The 22,205-nt window shown below is 45.0% G+C and overlaps 1 protein-coding gene across 1 annotated transcript in view; it reads right to left on the minus strand.

The window, feature by feature from the left end:
• Positions 1-5,567: 5,567 nt before the first annotated feature.
• Positions 5,568-22,205, minus strand: part of syne2b (spectrin repeat containing, nuclear envelope 2b) — an 80,242-nt gene continuing 63,604 nt past the window's right edge. The window contains 10 exon segments of the mRNA XM_089005287.1: positions 5,568-7,492; positions 9,897-9,946; positions 10,019-10,186; positions 10,257-10,385; positions 11,598-11,783; positions 12,931-13,127; positions 13,515-13,647; positions 13,725-13,849; positions 13,996-14,200; positions 18,517-18,708. Coding sequence (XP_088861413.1) covers positions 7,282-7,492; positions 9,897-9,946; positions 10,019-10,186; positions 10,257-10,385; positions 11,598-11,783; positions 12,931-13,127; positions 13,515-13,647; positions 13,725-13,849; positions 13,996-14,200; positions 18,517-18,708 — 1,596 coding nt within the window. The 3' untranslated portion in view covers positions 5,568-7,281.

The raw sequence follows: 22,205 nt of genomic DNA on the forward strand, positions 1-22,205 counted from the left end.
TTTTACATGAGTAATTCATTTTTCACATAATTTTACATGATTTCTGGGAGTTAATTTAAGCAACAAAAAACTGAGGAGCCATTTTGGAGCCAAAAGAGCCGGATCATTTTGTTGAGCCAAGCCAAAAGAAGCGGCTCTCTGAGAAGAGCCGCAATTCCCATCACTACAAAGCGAAGCAACGTCGCCGCAAAGTGGCGCCAAATTTCCCGCCAGGGTGATTTGCCACTCAAAAAGTTGGTAGAAAAGATAGTGTGTCAAGGAGCCGGGAAATGGGAGCCGACTTTTTTTGTCCTCCATTCCCCGACCCCGGTCTTCGGTTAAAGCCGCACGTGATTGGTAGAGGAGGGAGGGGAAAATTACAGACACACGCAGCAGTGAGGAAAAGGGGAGAGGGGGGAGGGTAGACAGGTGGACAAATGTTATTACATTATGCTGTTATTATTATTCAATGATATTTTTTACTAATTGATATGATAGCATTATTAATATAAAATTCCCCATTGTGGGACGATTAGAGGTTTTCTGATTCTGAAGATGAAAAGCGAATTAGTGTATTAATTATATATAGCTTTGTAACTACCTAGCTGTTAGCTATCTACTAGCTAGCTAGCTTTCTATCTATTTGAGTAACTTCCAGGGTGAGTGAACGCTGGCGCGTGTGGCTGCTGCTGCTCACCCACAGAAAAAAACTTATCCTGTGACTGTAAAGTGACCATGAGAGTTTTGAAAGGCGATTAGAAACCAAATGTATTATTATTATTTTTATTATAGTGACAGCTGATCATCAGACCAGCGTAACCACAGGGAAGGTGAAAGTTGGTGAAATGCTCTCTGTGCACATATAAATAAAAATATTTGATATAGTGTATTTTTTACATGAGTAATTAATTTTTCATGATTTTTGGTGATTAATTAATTTAAGCAACAAAGAAAAACTGAGGAGCCATTTGGGAGCCAAAAGAGCCGCAGCATTTTAGAGAGCCGAGCCAAAAGAACCGGCTCTCTGAAAAGAGCCGCAATTCCCATCACTAATATCGCCATGAGCTGGCCACTTGACTTGTTGCATTTGTTTCAACACAAATGCGGCAAACGTGGCTTTGAGATGGCAAGGTGGCATTCCTTGCGCGCCGCCTTTCAGAGCAGCCGTCAGTTGCGAGTAGGCCACCCTCCCCCCATCAGGCTCAATACTTGATGGAAAATGGCACTCGCAAGTTCAAGGACAAGCGGCACCATTTTTTTGTTTCCTAACTGACATCATCAAAATGTTTGATAGCATCTAAAATAGCCAAAAGACGCAGGCTGATATTTTGAGTCAAACGCAAAATGACTTCAAGTGTCCCAAAGCCGCCACAAAATGAGCTCGAAACTGGAGAGATTCAGAAAGTCCCGCCCCCTTGTTCGTGACATCACGTCAGGATACTCCTTCACAAACTACCTTGCTCCAGAATCAAAACAATGGCTTCAGATTCGAAAAAAAAGTTGCTTTCTTGTTACTCATCCAGTTTTGAATATGATTCAAATAGTTCCGAAGAGGAAAGCATAAATGCTTGCCATCCATTCAAGAAGTCCTTCCGTATCAATTCGAGCCGTCTGGACTCCAACGTAGCGTCCCAGAAAATTGGCTGCGACACGCAATGATTCACCACAGCCTTATTCATGTCGTTTTCCTTCTAATTTCGCCATCATCGCGGTGTTTTCAGTTGGAAAAAAAGTACCCAAAATGCATTGTGTGTGCCCACCATGCGCAAGTCACGAGCATTTGAAGGCGCCGCGGGGTGCAAAGTGTTAGCGGTTAGCCCAAGAGGCTGTGCAACAATTCCACAACAAATCTTCTTCTTCTTTTCCTTTGGGATTTTCCCTTCAGGAGTCGCCACAGCGAATCAGTGTCCTCCATCTATCCCTGTTTTGTGCATCCTCTTCTCTCACACCAGCTACCTTCATGTCCTCTTGGACCACATCCATAAAGCTCCTCTTCGGTCTTCCTCTCGGTCTCCCGCCTAGCAGTTCAAGGCTCAGCATCCTTCTCCCCATATAGTCGCTCTCTACACGTACTATCTACATGTACTAGCTGTGACCAAAGCTAGTGAATAGCTAGCTGTCCACAAGCTAGCTTTCTAGCTAGATAGTTTGCCAACTAGCTGGATGGAAGGCTAGATGGCTAGCTAATAGATAGCGCGCTGTCTACTAGCTAGTTAGCTAGCTTTCTATCTATTTGAGTTATTCGGGGTTGGGTGATCGCTGGCGCGTGTGTCTGCCGCTGCTCACCCACAGAAAAAAATTATCCTGTGACTGTAAAGTGACCTTGAGTTTTGAAAGGAGCTTAGAAATCAAATGTATTATTATAATTATGATTATTAAAGTGTCTTTTTAACTCATTCACTGGGATTCCCAAATTGAAGATATGACAGTATAGTTTTTTCTTGCTTGGGTGCCGATAAAGCGCTGGCCACTAGCATTTTTTTCCCTTACACAAGGGGGCAGCATTTCCCTTTTTTCATGTTAGCACTTTGTTTCAGCTTCAACTGTTTTGTCAAACCAATAAATATATCATAATAATACTCCATTTCATTTCTAAGCGCCTTTCAAAACTCTCAAGGACACTTTACAGTCACAGGATATTTTTTCCGCGGGTGAGCAGCGGCAGCCATACGCGCCAGCGTTCACTCAACCCGGAAGTAACTCGGCTAGAAAGCTAGCTAGCTAATAGATAGCCAACAGATATCTAGCTAGGCCTTCACTCAACCCGGAAGTAACTCAGATAGAAAGCTAGCTAGCTAATAGACAGCTAATTCGATAGCTAAGTCAAAAACAAAAAAACTATAAACGTTAAAAAATACAAATGTATGTATCGCATTGTATTTTGGACAGCCGCCCTCATTTCAAGCCCGTATAACTCCAGACACATATCATTTAGGAATTAACTTGTTATTCGTGTGATGAAAGAATAGAGTTGAAGGTTTCTTACGCGGCATTGAATGTTGATGTCGTCCTAAAAGTTAATATTGTGGGGGTCCTGGAATTCAAGCGACAATGACAAAAACCCTGGCACTGGACTGGACACCTATTTGCACATTGCCTACCAGTCAATGAGTTAAATCACATTCATCGATAAGCGGAAAAAAAGAACAGACTAAGGAAGAGAGCCCTGACGTGCGCTTGTCATGATTGGAGCTAATCCTGTTTGCTTGTTCGACTAGTGATGCCTGGATAGAGAGCAAACAGCTGCTCGGAATCACTCATGCGAGATAGTGATGGGAATTGCGGGTCTTTGGGCTCGGCTCACAAAAAGATCCGGTTCTTTTGGCTCCCAAATGGCTCCTCAGTTTTTTTGGTACTTAAATTAATTAACTACCAAACAGCATGTCAAATTATGTGAGAAACGAATTACTCATGTAAAAAAAATACACCATATCAATCATTTTTATTGATATAGCTTGATTTATATGTGCACTAGTGACGGGATTTCCGGCTCTTTCCAGAGAGCCGCTTCTTTTGGCTCAGCTCACTAAAAAGATCCAGCTCTTTTGGCTCCCAAATGGCTCCTCAATTTTTTTGTTGCTTAAATTAATTAACGACCAAAAACATGTCAAATTATGTGAAAAACGAATTACTCATGTAAAAAAAATACACTATATCAAAATATGTGTTTTATATGGTTGTATTTATATGTGTTAGTGAATGTTAACTTTGACTTTCCCTATGCTTACTCTGGTCTGATGATCAGCTGTCACTCATTTGCTTTTCATATTAATAATGCTATCATACCAACTAGTAAAAAACATTAATAATTGAATAATAATTATAGCATAATGTGATAACATTTGTCCACCCGTCTACCCTAACCCCCCCTTCTCCTCACTTCTGCGTGTCTGTAATTCTCCCCTCCCTCCTACAACGGATATCGACCAATCATGTGCAGCTTTAACCAAAGAACTGGGGCGGGGAATAGAGGATGAAATGTATTATTATTATTAACTATCTAGCTAGCTATTATATCTATTTGAGTTACTTCCAGGTTGAGTGAACGTTGCCGCGTGTGGCTGCCACTGCTCACCCACAGAAAAATGTTATCCTGTGACTGTAAAAAGTGACCTTGAGCGTTTTGAAAGGTGCTTAAACATGAAATGTATTATTTATGATAATGCTGATGAAATTCCATCAAGCCATCAACGACCATCACAAAGGTCAATAAGACCACTTTAGTATACAGTAAAGTTTATTTATTTAATTATAATACCATAGCACATTTATTACACATAAAATAAGGTCTATTTTGTGTAGTTTTAAGGCTTATTTAGTCGAAAATGATGTTTTATGGGGACCTGGGAACGGATTATTCTCATTATAATGGTTTCCGATGTGAAATTATTTTTTGGGATACACACTTTTCACCTTACACACTCTGCGAAGCAATTAATTTCGTAAGCCAAGCTATCACGGTACTTAGCTTTGTCGGCGATCCAGCTGACGTCCTCCCCGCGTCGTCGTTGGACTCGCTTCCGAGAAGGCAGGCGTGCGAGGCGGCCTTCGCTGTGTTGAACGAGGCGGCGAGCGACGTTTTGGTCTTCGTCTTTCCCGCCCATTAGCCTCCATTTTTTTTCTGCGGAAAGAAGTCGAACGAGATGGTTTTGGCGCACCAGGGCCCTCCTTCGGACTACTTTGGCCTTCCCGGCGATGTGGTGGAAACTTCTTTGAATGGCGGATTGCACTGAAAGCGGACTGAAGATCCAAAGCTGAAAAAAAAATGCTGAATTGTGACCCAAGTTCGCTTCATTGAAAGTGTCCGATCGTGCTGGACTTGTTTTTTTTTGTAGTTCTTGGAAGTCCGAGCGCCACGCCATGCATGCTTTTTGACGCCTTTGAGCTGCCTCCCTTCACCACGCAACACACCTGATTGAAATGTAATCGGGAAGCTCTGGAGAGCAAAGGTCACAAGCTGCGTCATTGGGGGTGGGGGGGGGGGGGCACCATTTCCTACTTTTGAGAACCGCAGAGGCCTGAAACGCTGGTGAAAATTGAACTCCGCTGTGTTGGGGCACCTAAAATGGACAGAATCAGAAAACCTTTATTCGTCCCACAATGAGGACATTTGCAATTTGAAAAGGGATGGGGTGGGGGTGGGAGGACTTTTCTGTATGTATACTTCTATTGTCCTGACTGATTATGGGGTCTACGACTGGCCTGATGGCCCCATTTGCTCTGGTATCACCTCATCAGCATAACTAAGCCTGTGATGCCTAAGAGGTCTGTTGTACGAACGATCCAAATTGAATCTCACCCCACCGTGGCGTTTTAGTGACGATTTGCTGTTTTATGCGAATAGCTTTGTTTACTCCCCTTTCAAAGCATCCATTTTCTTTCACTAAGATTTTAATGTCAAATGAGTGGTTGCTAGCTTTTAGCTGCAGATGTACTGCCGATTGAGGCCCACTCGTATTATCCTTGCGATGTTGATTTTTTTTTTTTTTGCGCAAGTATCAATAAAGGTATATTGATACATGTAGCTGTATTGCATCAAGCCATATTTACAGTACAAGTGTCCAGTTTTTTCTTTTATTGACAATTGCAATGCCGGAAAGCAGTGGGTAGGAACGAGCGGCGGTACCTGTCCTTCTTGCAGCGCAGGTGGAACAGTCTCTGGCCGAAGGAGCTGTCAGGGTGGGCAGGAGGGGTTGTCCGTCATAGCTTTTAGTTTAGCTAGCGTCCGTCTGTTGCTCACCTCCTCCAGAGAGTCCAGCCAGTAGCCCTGGACAGAAGTGGCCCTCTTGACCAGGCGCTCCAGTCTTTTGCCGTCCCGGGCGGTGATGCCGCCTGACCGACACATGTGAGCGTCAAAATGACAACGGCCTGCCCGGAACGGAAATGTCCAATGTGCTCAAGGTGCGTTTGGACGGCTTTCCCCGCCCGCGTGTGTTCAATCGAGACTTTGCAAAGTCCAGCCAGCGTTGAAGCGTTTATTGCAAGCTTGCTTCAATAAAAGGCCACGAGTGAAAACATGCCAGTTGTTGTCCACGTGGCGAGCGTGCAGACGGATTGTTTGCAGACACGCGGGCCAAACAAGTCCAGTGGACCAACGTGGACCTCCATGCCATCACTGCTGTGACATTTCTGATGACATTCACCAATAGACGTCCGCTCAATCAAAAACAATCACGGCAGGCGTGGCAATCTTGAAAATGAGCTGACATTGACCCTAATGTCATACCGTACAATCACAAGCTGGCTAGCTATTAGCTATCTATCGCTTTGCTAGCTAGCTTTCTACCTCTGTCTTACTATTCAATTTGAGTTACTTCCGGGTTGAGCTGGTGCGTGTGGCTGCCGCTGCTCACCCACAGAAAAATGTCTCTTGCGACTCTAAAGTGACCTTGAGGGTTTTGAAAGGCGCTTAGAAATTAAATGGATTATTATTATTATTAGCTAGCTAGCTTTCTATCTATTTGAGTTACTTCCGAGTTGAGTGAACGCTGGTGCATATGGCCGCCGCTGCTCACACACACAAAAAAATCTGCGACTGTCAATTGACCTTGAGGGTTTTGAAAGATGTTTAGAAATGAAATGGATCATCATTATTATTATTATTTTTTATTATTATCATCATTTGCTAGCTATTTGCTATCTATTAGCTATCTGGCTGGCTGGCTAGCTAGCTAACTAGGTAGCTATCTATTAGCTATCTAGCTAGGTATCTGTTGGCTATTGATTGGCTAGCAAGGTTTCTATATATTTGAGTTACTTCCAGGTTGAGTGAACGCTGGCGCGTGTGGCTGCCGCTGCTCACCCACAGAAAAAAATCTGCGACTGTAAATTGACCTTGAGAGTTTTGAAAGGCGCTTAGAAATGAAATGGATTATTATTATTATTATCATTATTATTATTAAATCAAAGTGCACATGCAATGCCAGCCGCTCGTTCTGACCGATTTCAAGGCCTTTTCATGTCTGTGGGGCAAAATGCATGCGGCGTTCATCACAAAGATCAAAGGAGGCATTGACGACTTACTTTGGGATGCATTTGATTGCTCCCAATTAATAATAATCCATTTCATTTCTAAGCGCCTTTCAAAACTCTCAAAGTCACTTTACAGTCACAGGATACATTTTTCTTCGGGTGAGCAGCGGCGGCCACACACGCCAGCGTTCACTCAACCCGGAAGTAACTCCAATCGATAGATAGAAAGCTAGCTAGCTAGCTAGCCAATGGATAATCAAAGTCAATTGGGCAAATGGGACACCTTCAAATGGCGCAATTCATCCAAAGCTAATAATTTGGGGTTGGGGGTCACGTGGGCGGGGCTCCATTGGCGTAGCGCAGCATGGCGGAGAAGGAGTGCGCCAAGTTGTTGGCCAGCGAGCCGCCGGAGGGCAACGGCGCCGCCAAGCCGGCCGCCGCCAGCAGGAGAAAGACGCCGTGCAGCAGGATGCGGCGCAAAAGGGGGCGGCGGCCCGGGGGGGCGTCACCTTCGCCGTATTGGCCTCCGCCGTCCCCGCCCCTGCAAGCAAACAAACGGCCGTCGGCATGGCAAGTCTCGTTCTATCGATATTCTCGAGAATAGCGATTCTTGCCTTCATAGAAATAGTATCGTAATAAGCAGTACTATCGATATAACCAATATCCATAGAACGAGACTTTACTGTAGTTTATATACACATCCTGAAAACATCCAATGTGATTTCATTTCTATTTATTTTTATCTGTTAGTTAGTCTATATATGTATCTAGTTTAGTTATTTGTAAATGTTAATGATGGGGAATAAGAAGTTATCATATTTAAAAGTTTCATGCTGTTATAGGCTTAGTGGACATGTGTGACTCCAATACACAATTGTCGAATACTTGTTCGTGACGTCACACCAAGACATCTTCGCCTTGCTCGAGAATCAAAACAATAGCTTCAGAATCGGAGAAGATGCTTTCTTGTTACTCATCCAGTTATGAATATGATTCAAATAGTTCTGAAGAGGAAAGCATACATGTTTGCCATTGATTCAAGAAGTCCTTCCGTATCATTTTGAGGCATCTGGACTCCAATGTAGCGCCCAGAACATGCACAGGGTGGCGCACAAGCTCCGTTGCAAATGGGCCGATTTGTCTGCTGGGAATTTGTGCAACTAGTATCAAATAGTAGTCTTGGTGCAACACACAACGATTCACCATTGCATTATTTATGTGTTTTTCCTTCTAATTTTGCCATCAACACGATGTTTTCAGAGCAAACAAATTACCCAAAATGCATCTCGGGCCTGATGATTTACCAATCGAGGTATGGAAGTGTCTTGGAGAGGCGGCGGTGGTGTTCCTGATTGGGTTATTCAACAAGATCTTAGATGGTGAACAGATGCCTGAAGAATGGAGACAAAGTGTACTCGTGCCCATATTTAAGAACAAAGGAGATGTGCAGAGTTGTACTAACTACAGAGGAATAAAGTTGATGAGCCATACAATGAAACTCTGGCAAAGAGTAGTTGAAGCTAGACTAAGAGCAGAAGTGAACATTTGTGAGCAGCAGTATGGCTTCATGCCAAAAAAAGAGTACGACAGACGCAGTGTCTGCTTGAAGAATGCTGATAGAGAAGTACAGAGAAGGTCAGAAGGAATTGCATTGTGTCTTTGTAGACGTGGAGAAAGCGTACGACAGGGTGACAGAGAAGAGCTGTGGCATTGCATGAGGAAGTCTGGAGTGACCGAAAAGTATGTCAGAGCGGCGCAAGACATGTATCGTGACTGTAAGACAGTTGTGAGGTGTGCTGTCGGTGTGACTGAGGAATTCAAGGTGGAGGTGGGACTCCACCAGGGGTCAGCTCTGAGCCCCTTCTTGTTTGCTATGGTGACGGACAGGCTGACAGACGATGTTAGACAAGAATCTCCTAGGACCATGATGTTTGGGTTTGCAGATGACATTGTGATCTGTAGCGAGAACGGGGAACAGGTGGCGGAGAAACTAGAGCTGTGGAGAGATATGCCCTGGAAAGGAGAGGAATGAAGATCAGTCGCAGCAAGACGGAATAGATGTGTGTGAATGAGAGGGATCCAAGTGCAAGAGTGATGCTACAGGGAGAAGAGATAAAGAAGGTGGAGGATTTGAAGTACTTGGGGTCAACTGTCCAGAGCAATGGAGAGTGTGGAAAAGAGGTGAAGAAGCGTGTCCAGGCAGGCTGGAGAAAAATGTCAGGTGTGATGTGTGATAGAAGGGTTTCAGCTAGGATGAAAGGAAAAGTGTATAAAATGGTGGTGAGAGCAGCCATGATGTTTGGACTGGAGACAATGCCACTGAAGAAAAGACAGGAAGCAGAGCTGAAGATGTTGAGGTTTTCTTTGGGAGTGACCAGGTTGGATGGGATCAGGAATGAGGACATTAGAGGGACAACTCATGTTAGAGGCTTTGGAGAGAAAGTCAGACTGAGAAAGTTTGGACATGTCCAGAGGAGAGAGAGTGACTATATCGGGAGAAGGATGCTGAGCCTTGAACTGCCGAGCAGGAGACCGAGAGGAAGACCCAAGAGGAGGTATATGGATGTGGTCAAGGGGGACTTCTCTCACACATAGATGGTGTGAGAGAAGAGGATGCACAAAACCGGGATAGATGGAGGACATTGATTCGCTGTGGCCACCCCTGAGGGGAAAAGCCCAAAGGAAAAGAAGATATTAGCTCGCTAGCTAACTTGATCTATTTGAGTTATTCGGGGCTGAGCGGACGCTAGCGCGTGTGGCTGCCGCAGCTCAGCCACAGAAAAACTTCATCCTGTGAGTGTAAAGTGTCCTTGAGAGATTTGAAAGGCAGTCAGAAATGAAATGATAATAATCATAATGATAATAATTATGATTATGATTATTAGTGAGGCCGCCTCCCTCCCAGCATGCAACCTTCCCACGCGTCTTTAGAAACGTACACGCACCTTTGTTGAATGTCCACCTGTCTGCCATCTGCTGGCTCCTCCCCTTCCTCCTGACACGCACGCAAAAAGCGTCAGCCTCCCGTCCGTCAACGTGCGGCGTGGCGTTGATGGGCGTGGCCTACCTGCTGCCGTTTGAGGTCGCAGAGGTCGCGCTCGAGGCTCTCGCCGACGCGCCCGAGGAGCAGTTCGATCTCGTCGGCCAGCGCCCAAACTTCCTCCCGGCGGTCGCCGGCCGCCTCCGAGAGCAGCCGAGCGGCCGCCTGACGTCGTCGCAGTTCCTCCCGCCAGGCCTGAGGACCCGGAGCGGGGTCACGGGGTCACGGGGTCGTCTGACAAGAACGCCCGACGGCGCTGGCTTACCCGCAGCGCCTGGCGTTGCTCCAACAGGACGGCGGACGAGGGCGATGGTGGCCGCACGTAGAGCGCGCAGACTTTTTCTCGGGCTTGAGGCAGCCACAAGAGCAACGCGCACAGCGACTGCTCAAAAGCCTGAGGGGGCAACCAAAGCCAAGGACAAATAAAGTCAATAATAATCATCATCATCATAATACATTTTATTTTTAAGCCTTTCAAAACTCTCAAGGTCACTTTACAGTCACTGGATCAGTTTTTCTGTGGGTGAGCAGCGGCAGCCACATGCGCCAGCGTTCACTCAACCCAGAAGTAACTCAAATAGATAGACAGCTAGCTAGCTACCTAATAGATACAATAATAATAAGAATACATTTGATTTCTAAGCGCCTTTCAAAACTCTCAAGGACACTTTACAGTCACAGGATAGGTTTTTCTGTGGGTGAGCAGCAGCAGCCACACCGGAAGTAAACCGGCTAGAATAGTAAAAGCTAGCTAGCAAGCCAATCAATAGCTAATAGCTAGTCAGCTAGATAGCTAGCATCAGAATCAGAATCAGAATCAGAATCATCTTTATTGCCAAGTATGTAGGACACACAAGGAATTTGTTTCCGGTAGAACACGCTGCACTAGTATCGTTGTCAAAAAAAGTGGCACTATACAGTTCCATTTTAGCATGCCAGCCAGGTAGCTATGGCATATTTGTTATATCCTTGTCCATCGATGAAAAGGTTTCTTCCGTACCTCCCTGAAGGTGTTGGACGCCTCGCCCCTCACCCAAGAGGCCTCGTCAGCAAAATAAATTTGCTGGCAGTTTTGGCCCCATACATACATGTCTATCTAGCTAGCTAGCTATATAACTAATCTAGATGGCTACCTATCTGGCAAGCTATCTGTCAGCTCTCTATTAGTTATCTACTAGCTGGTTAGCTATCTATTAGCTATCTATCTATTACCTAGCTAGCTATTAGCTAGCTACCCAGTTAGCTGTCTATCTACTAGCTATCAATTAGATATCTAGCTAGCTAGCTAGCTGCCTTACTATTAGCTATCTATCCAGGTCGGTAGCTACCTGTGAGCTATCTGTAAGCTAGCTAGCTGGTTAGATGGCTATCTGTTAGCCATCTATTAGCTATCTATCTAGCTGGCTATCTATTAGCTAGCTCGCTACTCAGTGTATTAGCTAACTGACTATATAGCAAGCTATTAGCTATATAACTATCTAGGTGGCTGGCTATCTAGCTAGCTATCTGTTGGCTATCTATTAGGTATCCAGTGGCTGGTTAGCTAGCTTTCTCAGGCAAAGTCAAGGTGCAATGCAAGCAGACAAAGCCGCTGGCGGGCTCGCACCTGACGGCGCATCAGGGCAGCACGAAGCTCCGCCTCCCAGCGCTCCAGCGCGCCGCAAGCTCGCACCCAACTGCCATTGGCCGACCCGAGCTCCGCCTTCAGCTCCCGCCGGCCGTCCGGTTGGCCGCCGGCCAGGTTGAGCCGCATGAGGGCGCGCTTGGGCACGCACAACGCCCGCTGCGACTCCTGCCGCACAAAACAAAGCCGCGGCGTCGGACTCAACGCGGGCGCTCATGGTCCAAGGTCGAGTTCCACGACGGGGTCACAAAAGTGCACAGTGATACCTTGGCTTACCAACTTAATCGGTTCCCAGACAGAGTGTCTAAGGCAAAAAGTGTTATCCCAAAAATGTATTTCCCATAGAAAACCATTAAAATGAGAGTAATCTGTTCCCTGGTCCCATGACACATAATTTCCTACCAAATAAGCCTTAAAACTACACCAAATAGACCTTATTTTATGTATAATAAATGTGCTATGGTATTATAATTAAAGAAAGAAACTGTCCTGTATAATAACGTGGTTTGATTGACCTTTGTGATGGTCGTTGATGGCTTGATGGAATGGAGTGTCCGCTTTCATCAGCATGAAACACTTGATGAGGAACGTAGCCTCCTTCTTCTTCCACCATCTTGAGGACTGATTCCTTGTAAGCTTTGACAGCTTCATCATCAGAACTGGCTGGCTCACCATGACGAATGACACTATGAATCCCTGTACGACGCTTTAAGTTGTCGAACCATCCGTGGCTAGCCTTGAAATCATCAATGGATGACGAACCTCCAGGTTGCCTCTTGAGAGATATCCCAGTGAAGTTGCCGTGCTTTCTTGGCAATACTTTTACCTAGTTCCTCATTAATTGTGTTCTGTTTAGCTGGGTTGATAGCTTTTTGCATCAAGTGTAGAGATGGCTTGTGCGGTTATTTTTGGAGCCTGATTGATGGGATTTTTTAACCTTGCAGTCTACATTATGCCTTTGAACTATCAAAGTTGAAATGAGTCCAAATTTCACTGTTTTCTATATATTTTCTCACTTTCTGTCATCCGCCTGTCCTTTTATTTTTAACCCCGCCCCCAATGCTGCGTTCTTGACCAATCACGTGGCTTTAACCGAAGACTGGGGGCGGGGAATAGAGGACAAAAACGAGTCGGCTGGCATTTCCTTGTTAGGAGAACGGGCTCGTTTGCGAATGACACATCACTCATTGTGGCGCTCCGTGTGTATCCCGAAAAATAGTTTGTATGCCAAGGTAACATTTTCATCAATTTAACCTTTTTCGTAAACCGAAAAGTTCGTAAGCCAAGGGGTTCGTAAACCGGGGTATCACTGTACCTTGAGCATCCCGACGTTGCTTTCCAAATCTTTGAGGCCGGCAAGCGGCGGGAGCTTCTGCAGCGCCTCTAGCTCGGGGAGCTTCATATCCAGCCAGGAAATGACATCACGCAGGTGGCCTCGGAGCCGCCGCCATTGCTGCCCGTCCTCCCGCTGGACCTGGTGGGCCTGCGCCAGCTCCCAGCGCTCCATCACGCCTGCGCGCCGGGACAGATTCTGCGTTAGCTAGCTAGCTAATAGATAACAGATAGATAGATAGATAGATAGATAGATAGATAGATAGATAGATAGATAGATAGATAGATAGATAGATCGCTTCAACCCATATTCACATACAAATGCATCTTAATTAAGTACAGTATTGGCGACAACAATTGGTTTATTATTATTATTATTATTATTATTATTGTTGTGTAATGATGATCATTTTATGTTGCTTGCGGGTTGAGTGAACACTGGCGCGTGTGGCTGCCGCTGCTCACCCGCAGAAAAACGTCTCCTGTGAGTGCAAAGTGACCTTGAGAGTTTTGAAAGGTGCTGAGAAATTAAATGTATTATGATTATTAATTCCAAACGGCGCTTACCAAAGGTCACGCGGCGTTGCGCTTCCTCGGCGACATCAAGCGCCAGGGCGTCGGCTTCCCGTCGCTTGCCGAGGACGCGCTTGATTCGCTTCACCTCCTCGATGCTTCCGTTGCACCGGCACGCCAACTCCACCTGATGACGCCAGCGAGCGCGCGGTCACCAAAGGACACGTCCGACGTGGGCGTCCGGCGGGCCAATCGCTCGCTTACGTAGTCGCATCGCCGGCGGAAGTCGCTAGCGCAGACTTTTGGCCCCGGCGGCGTCCTCGTAGGGGAGGCGGGACCGCCGCGGCGGCGGCCCGCTGCCTCGCTCGTCGCGTCGCATGCCGACATCTCTGCGGAAGACGTGCCCCACGAGGAGGGAAACTTTTCAAGTGATTTTACAAATTAGAGACGCAACTTGTCCGGAGGTGTCGGTTGTCCTTTAAGTGGAGAAAAAAGGTGAAAAAAGCAAATAGTTTGTCGGGCGGCGAATGTTTACCCGGCAAGGCGCCAAAGAAGGCGGCATTCTGGAGCGCCGGCCATCCTCCCGCGTCCACGGTGAGCTCCCACTCGGGTGGGCCAGAATCCACGCCGGCGGGTGGTTCGCTTCCGGAATGGTCCGAGGCCTGGTCTTCGCCCGCGTCCCTTTGGAAAGGCGCCGGCGGGCAAAGGTTCAGCCCGTCCGCCGCCTCCTCCTCTGGAGTCTACAGGGAGATGGACGTTTGAACGAGGAGCCTGCGGGATCAACCGTCATGTGACCAGCCGTCATGTGTGCTTCTTTCAAGGTGTCCGACGTTTGAAAAGAAGCCATTTTGGTCAAACAGCAAAATCCTTCACTAAATCGCCAGGGTGGTTTGAGGTCCAATTTGGATCGTGCTTACAACAGACTTCTTACATAGTTACCGCATGATAATAACATAATGATCCATTTCATTTAAGCGCCTTTCAAAACTCTCAAGGTCACTTTACAGTAAAAGGATCAGTTTTTCTATGGGTGAGCAGGGGCAGCCACACGCGCCAGCGTTCACTCAACCCCGAAGTAACTCAAATAGATAGAAAGCTAGCTTGCTAGCTAATACATAGCTAATAGATAGCAAGCCAGACGCTAGCTGGATAATTAGACAGCTAATGGATAGGTAGCGAGATAGCCACCGACATAGCCAGATAGCTAATAGATAGAAAATAGCTAGCTAGGTAGCATATGAGCAAAATTTATAACAATGGCAGTTTAAGGCAAGACAAAAAACACTACAAATGAAATACAGTACAATGATACCTTGGCTTACTTAATTTGCTCCCAAAATGTGTGTGTAAGATGAAAAGTATGTATTCCAAACATTTATTTCCGATAGGAAACCATTAAAATGAGAATAATCTGTGCCGAGGTCCCCATAAAACATAATTTTCCATGAAATAAGCCTTAAAACAACACAAAATAGACCTTACACATAAAGTGTGCTAACTGGGTCATGCGAATGAGGTGACGTCAGAACTAAGGGGGCAATCAGAGCCAGGCATAGAACATTCGAGGTCATCAGACAGAACAAAATAAGTCATCAGATTAGCTCCCCCGACCTTCTAGGAGGGGCCTATCAAAGCAGAGGTCGGCAGCACCACCTGTGTCCATTAGGGATATATGCAGGGCCAGAGTCACCAGCACACCTTTCATTGGCTGACGAAGCTCTTCGGATGAGGAGCCAAACGTCCGTGAGCATGCCAAAAAAAAAAAAACTTACGAAACTCGACACCTTCAAGTTGAGAGTGAAAAAACCTTTTGGATTTAGGGTCAAATAAGGTCAACAACCAAGTGTTGAACAGCCTCAAATCCACATTTGCAGGCCAGAAAACAATCAACTAATTGTGTGTGCGCGCGCGTGTGTGTGTGTGTGTTAGTAATGTGTCGTTCCCGAACGAGCCGGTTCTTAAAGCCGGATCGTTGTAGTGAACGAACAAGGAGCTGGAAATGGGAGCCGATTTTTTTTGTCCTCTATTCCCCGCCCCCAGTCTTCGGTTAAAGCCGCACGTGATTGGTCAAGATCCGTGGTAGAGGAAGGAGAGGAGAATGACAGACACATGCAGCAGTGAGGAGAAGGGGGAGTAAGAGGGGGATTTAGGGTAGACAGGTGGACAAATGTTTTCACATTATGCTGTTATTATTATTCAATTATGATATTTTTTACTAGTTGGTCTGATAGCATCCACTAACTCTGTGCACATATAAATAAAGCCTTATAAAAAATATTTGATTTAGTGTATTTTTTACATGAGTATTTCGTTTTTCACATAATTTTACATGATTTTTGGTAGTTAATTAAGGCAAAAAAAAACTGAGGAGCCATTTAGGAGCCAAAAGAGCCGGGTATTTTTAATGAGTCGAGCCACAGGAACCGGCTCTCTGAAAAGAGCCAGAATTGCCATCACTACTGTGCACATATAAATAAAGCCTTATAACTGAAAAATATTTGCTTTTGTGTATTTTTTTACATGAGTAATTCGTTTTTCACATCATTTTACATGATTTTTGGTAGTTAATTAATTTAGACAAAAAAAAACGAGGAGCCATTTAAGAGCCAAAAGAGCCGGATCTTTTTAAGGAGTCGAGCCACAAAAAACGGCTCTCTGAAAAGAACCAGAATTCCCATCACTACAGTGCACATACAAATAAAGCCTTATAAATAAAAATATTTGATGTTGTGTATTTTTTACATGAGTATTTCGTTTTTCACATAATTTTACATGATTTTTGGTAGTTAATTCAGGCAAAAAAAAAAACTGAGGAGCCATTTAGGAGCCAAAAGAGCCGGATCTTTTTAATGAGTCGAGCCACAGGAACCGGTTCTCTGAATAGAGCCAGAATTCCCATCACTACTGTGCACATATAAATAAAGCCTTATAACTAAAAAATATTTGCTTTTGTGTATTTTTTAAATGAGTAATTCGTTTTTCACATAATTTTACATGATTTTTGGTAGTTAATTAATTTAGACAAAAAAAAAACTGAGGAGCCATTTCGGAGCCAAAAGAGCCAGATCTTTTTAATAAGTCGAGCGACAAGAAAGAGCCAGAATTCCCATCACTAGTGTGTGTGTGTGTGTGTGTGTGTGTGTGTGTGTGTGTGTGTGTGTGTGTGTGTGTGTGTGTGTGTGTGTGTGTGTGTGTGTGTGTGTGTGTGTGTTTGTGTGTGTATGTGTACGTGTGTGCGCGCGTTCGTGTGCGACAGGTAGAAGAGAAGATGTTCCCATTTGATGGTATCGCACCCTGCTGGGATTAATCAGAGATGATTGTTTGGCTCCTTTGTGCTGGCAGTCTTTTCGCTGTCCCTTATCGCTTCCTCCACCCATGCTAAGCTAGGCTAAAGGTCAGGCGCTAAAGGCGCCGCTGGCCGGTCGCCAGCACGCTCCGCTCGGCGGCGGGATGTCGAGGCTTTGTGAGCCTTAAAAGGTCACCAGTGTTTCCTCAAATGGGTTTTGCTTTGGGCTCCGGTTCCTCAGCGCCTCTTGCACGCGGCGGCGCGCGAGCGGGTTGTGTGATCGTTTCTTCTTGTCCTTCTTTTTCCTGTTTTCACCTTTTTTCTACGCCTGTGTAAGCTCTCAATCGTACAGGAGTGGTCCATCGATGAGAAGGTTTCTTCAGGCACCACAAAGCTAAATAAAACCACTTTATAATACAGTACAGTTTATTTCTTATTATTCCACATTTATTATCCATTAAATAAGGTATATTTTGTGTAGTTTTAAGGCTTGTTTCATATAAAATGATGTTTTATAGGGATATGGAAACGGATTATTCTCATTTTTAATGGTTTCCTATGGGAAATTAATGTTTGGAAGACGCACTTTTCGCCTGACACACACTTTTATTATCATATAGCTAGCTTGCTGGCCGGATCTTTTAGTGAGCCGATCCAAAAGAACCGGCTCTCTGAAAAGAGCTGCAATTCCCATCACTAGTGACCAGCAACGGAAAACCAATCCATTCGATCAAGCCAAGAGCCACGCAGGCATCGTCGCCGTTCCCGATTTGGGGAAATGTGGCTTTGCCGCCATATTGTGGTGTTGTCATAAAACCTTTTTTGGTGGGGCGGCGTGGCCGACGCTCTCTTTGTCGTGATGGCAATTGCGGCGCTTGATTTACATGTGCACGAGTGATGAGAATTCCGGCTCTTTTCAGAGAGCCGGTTCTTTTGGCTCTGCTCACAAAAAAGATCCGGCTCTTTTGGCTCCTCAGTTTTTTTGTTGTTGCCTAAATTAATTAACTTTCAAATCTTTTTCTTCTTTTCCTTTGGGCTTTTCCCTTGACGGGGTCGCCACAGCGAATCAGTGTCCTCCATCTTCAGAGGTTTGATCCGCATGTTTGTTTTGGCCAAGCTTTTACGTCGGATGCTCTTCCTGACACAACCCTCTGTATTTATCCGGGCTTGGGACCGGCACAAGAAGACGTATGTCCCTTTGTGGCTACAGAACAAGCAACTCGCTCAGTAAAAGGCTCCCAAACACAAAATGGTCATCGGCACTCCCAAATATCATGTAAAATTATGTGAAAAACGAATGACTCATGTAAAAAATACACTATATCAAATATTTGTATTTATATGGCTTGATTTATATGTGCACAGAGTTAGTGGATGCTAACTGACTTTCCCTGTGGTTACTCTTGTCTGATGATCAGCTGTCACTAATTTGCTTTTCATATTAATAATGCTATCATAGTATCATTTTTTATCATAGTAAAAAAAATATAATAATTGAATAATAACAGCTTAATGTGATAACATTTGTCCACCTGTCTACCCTAACCCCGCCCCCTTTCTCGTCACTGCTGCGCGTGTCTGTAATTCTCCCCTCCCTCCTCACCTCTACCACATCTTGACCAATGACATGCGGCTTTGACCGAAGACTCTCTTGGTTCACTTCAGAGATCCGGCTCTAAGAACCGGCTCGTTCGCGAACGACACATCGCTACTCTCTTGATCCTGGGGGGAATTTCAAAGATGGCGCAAAGCACGAGCGAGTGAGCGCACCTGCCGTCCCTCGGTCGTTGTGGGCTGCCGGCGCAACAGAAGCTTCCGGAAGTGCGGCTTGACGGCCTCCACTTTGCTCCAAAGTTCCTCGGGCGCCGCCTCGTCGCCTCCGGCCGCTTCTCGAGTCCCGCCGTCATCGGGCGGGAGGACAGACGGGCGGCGGGCAGGAGAGGCAAATGCGTCCGCTTCATGCTAAGCGACAGTCAGGAACAGAAAAGAACGTTTTCACCTTTGGTGCTTCCACAAACAGGCAAAATGGCCGACTGGAGAAGATTGTACCACACAACATCATTGTATTGATCCATTTAAGGTGGTCGTCCATAATAGTGATGAGAATTCTGGCTCTTTTGGCTCGGTTCACTAAAAAGATCCGGCTCTTTTGGCTTCCAAATGGCTCCGCAATTGTTGTTTTTTTTCTTAAATTAATTAACTCCCAAAAATCATGTAAAATATGTGAAAAATGAATTATTCATGTAAAAAAGACATTATATCAAATATTTTATTTATATAGGAACTCCGGCTCTTCTCAGAGAGCCGGTTCTTTTGGCTTGGCTGACTAAAAAGATCCGGCTCTTTTGGCCTGGCTGACTAAAAAGATCCGGCTCTTTTGGCTCCCAGATGGCTCCTCAGTTTGTTTGTTTTTTTGTTGCTTATATTAATTAACTACAAAATATCATGTCAAATTTTGTGGAAAACGAATTACTCGTGTAAAAATACACTACAGTATATCAAATATTTGTATTTTTATGGCTTGATTTGTATGTTCACAGAGAGCATCCACCAACTTTGACTTTCCCTGTGGTTACTCTGGTCTGATGATCAGCGGTCACTAATTTGCGTTCATATTAATAATGCTATCATACCAACTAGTAAAAAATATCATAATTGAATAATAATAATAGCATAATGTGATAAAATGTATCCACCTGTCTACCCTAATCCCACCCCTGCATGTGTCTGTAATTCTCCCCTCCCTCCTCTACCACGGATATCAACCAATCACATGCAGCTTTAACCGAAGACTGGGGGCGGGGAATAGAGGACAAGAAAAGTCGGCTCCCATTTCCGGCTCCTTGTTAAGAACCGGCTCTCTTCGTTTACTTTAGAGATCCAGCCCCATGAACCGGTTCGTTCGCGAACGACACATCACTTGTCCCCACAATACAAGACGATCTACTTTGATTTTTATTTCGCTTTACAGAACATTTGGCACAATATGACGACGATACAACAGAACAAATCCCCTCAAACGTCGACAAGAATCCAAGAGAAAGAACTTCATCTTGAGAAGGCGGACCGGCCGTTCAAGTTTACCTTTGCCACAAAGAGGAGCCGTTTGCTCGCTTTATGCTATTTGCGCCTCCCGCGCATAACGGATTCAAGGCGTCCGTCAACGAATCCTTTCCGTGTGGAAGCGCCGCTTCCTTATTGAGAAGGACCTCGTCGTCAGGGACAACTGGCCGCGTTCGTCAATTCCAATGGCGGAACTCGTCTCGCGCGTTCGATTGAACGTCCACTCAGAAGAAAACTGACGCGGGGATGACAGTGCGGCCTTTCCCGGGTGGCCATTTTGTCGATACGTAACGTGTCAATCCTCCGGCCAGTTGGACCAAGCGCTAGCATCTCAGGCGTCCAACTAAAAAGGCGTCCGACTGGAAACGTGCGATTTTGGTTTTGATTCCAGTCAAACTCTTGATGAATTGGATGAATTTGTTTGATGAGGGATCCGTTTGGGTTTCCATCCCGAAAAGTTTGCAACTAAGTTTCAAAACATTGAGTTAACACTAACGTTCAATGAAACCCACAATCAGTAACTGTTAATAATAATAATAATAATAATAATAATAATAATAATAATACATTTAATTTCTAAGCGCCTTTCAAAACTCTCAAGGTCACTTTACAGTCACAAGATAAGTTTTTCTGTGGGTGAGCAGCGGCAGCCACATGCGCCAGCGTTCACTTAACCTGGAATTAACTCGGCTAGAAAGCTAGCTAGCTAATAGATAGCTAACAGATAGCTAGCTAGGCCTTCACTCAACTTGGAAGAAACTCAGATAGAAAGCTAGCTAGCTAATAGACAGCTAATTCGATAGCTAAGTTACTCGGCTAGAAAGCTAGCTGGCTAATAGATAGCTAACAGATAGCTAGCTAGCTAGCTAGGCCTTCACTCAACCCGGAAGTAACTCAGATAGAAAGCCAGCTAGCTATAGACAGCTAATTCGATAGCTAAGTAACTCAGATAGAAAGCTAACTCGCTAATAGATAGCTAACAGATAGCTACTAGCTAATAGATAGCTAACAGATAGCTAGCTAGGCCTTCACTCAACCCGGAAATAACTCAGATAGAAAGCCAGCTAGCTAATAGACAGCTAATTCGATAGCTAAGTAACTCAGAGAGAAAGCTAGGTAGCTAATAGATAGCGAACAGATAGCTACTAGCTAATAGATAGCTAACAGATAGCTACATAGGCCTTCACTCAACCCGGAAGTAACTCAGATAGAAAGCTAGCTAGCTAATAGATAGCTAACAGATAGCTCGGTAGTCCTTCACTCAACCCTGAAGCTACTCAGATAGAAAGCTAGCTATCTAATAGATATCGATGAAAAGGTTTCTTCAGCCGTCATCTGTACTTCTTTGAAGGTGAAACCTTTTCATCCATGGACCACTCATGTACGATTGAGAGCTTACACAGACGTAGAGCTAATAGATAGCTTACAGATAGCTAAGTACCTCGAATAGAATGCTAGCTAGCTAATAGATAGTTAGCTAGACCTTCACTCACCCCGGAAGTAACTCAGATTGAAAGCTAACTAGCTAATAGACGGCTAATTCAATAGCTAAGCAACTCAGATAGAAAGCAGGCAGCTAATAGATAGCTAATTTGATAGCTAAATAACACGGACAGAAAGCTAGGTAGCTAATAGCTAGATAACAGAAAGCTGTGATGTAATGTCTGCTACAAGCTAGATGTTGAAAACAAGTTTGACGGGGATGGCGCTCCTCCACAATTTGAAAAAAGAGGGGGAAAAGAAGTACATGCTAAGATGTGAGTATTATTTGGTTACCGGTCCCGTGAGGAGCAAAGATAGGAAGAGACTCAAGAGGTGGATCCATGTTACGGGTTTATTGGCACTCGAGTACACAAGAGGGTAGCAAGACTTGACTGGTGCAGACCCTGTAAGACTTCATGCAACGAATTCCCCCCGCGTGGCCGCAAGAAACAGCCACGCTCGGCTCAACCGTCGGCGGCGGCGGTCAGTCGGATGAGTCGACGCTAACGGCTAATGAGCACGTTAGCAAACAAGATCAGAAAATGCAACACTCTTTGTGTTATTACCCTTTCCAGCTACCCCGAAAATAAAACAATCACAAAGCAGATCCATGCAGGACGCCAGTAAATACATTTAGTTAGCCATGTTAAACATTGTGCAGGATAAACAATAAAGTAATAATAATAATAATAATAATCATTGCATTTCTAAGCGCCTTTCAAAAATCTCACTTTACAGTCACAGGATAAAGTTTTTCTGTGGGTGAGCAGCGGCAGCCACACACGCCAGCGTTCACTCAACCCGGAACTAACTCAAATAGACAAAAAGCTAGCTAGCTAATGGATAGCAAATAACAAAGTTAATAGGCAGCCAGATAGCCAACAGCTAGACAGCAGACCTCCCAAGGCTGGCTG

This window comes from Hippocampus bargibanti, linkage group LG09 (assembly GCF_051943395.1).
Source record: "Hippocampus bargibanti isolate YZ-2025 linkage group LG09, ASM5194339v1, whole genome shotgun sequence".
Classification (NCBI taxonomy): domain Eukaryota; kingdom Metazoa; phylum Chordata; class Actinopteri; order Syngnathiformes; family Syngnathidae; genus Hippocampus; species Hippocampus bargibanti.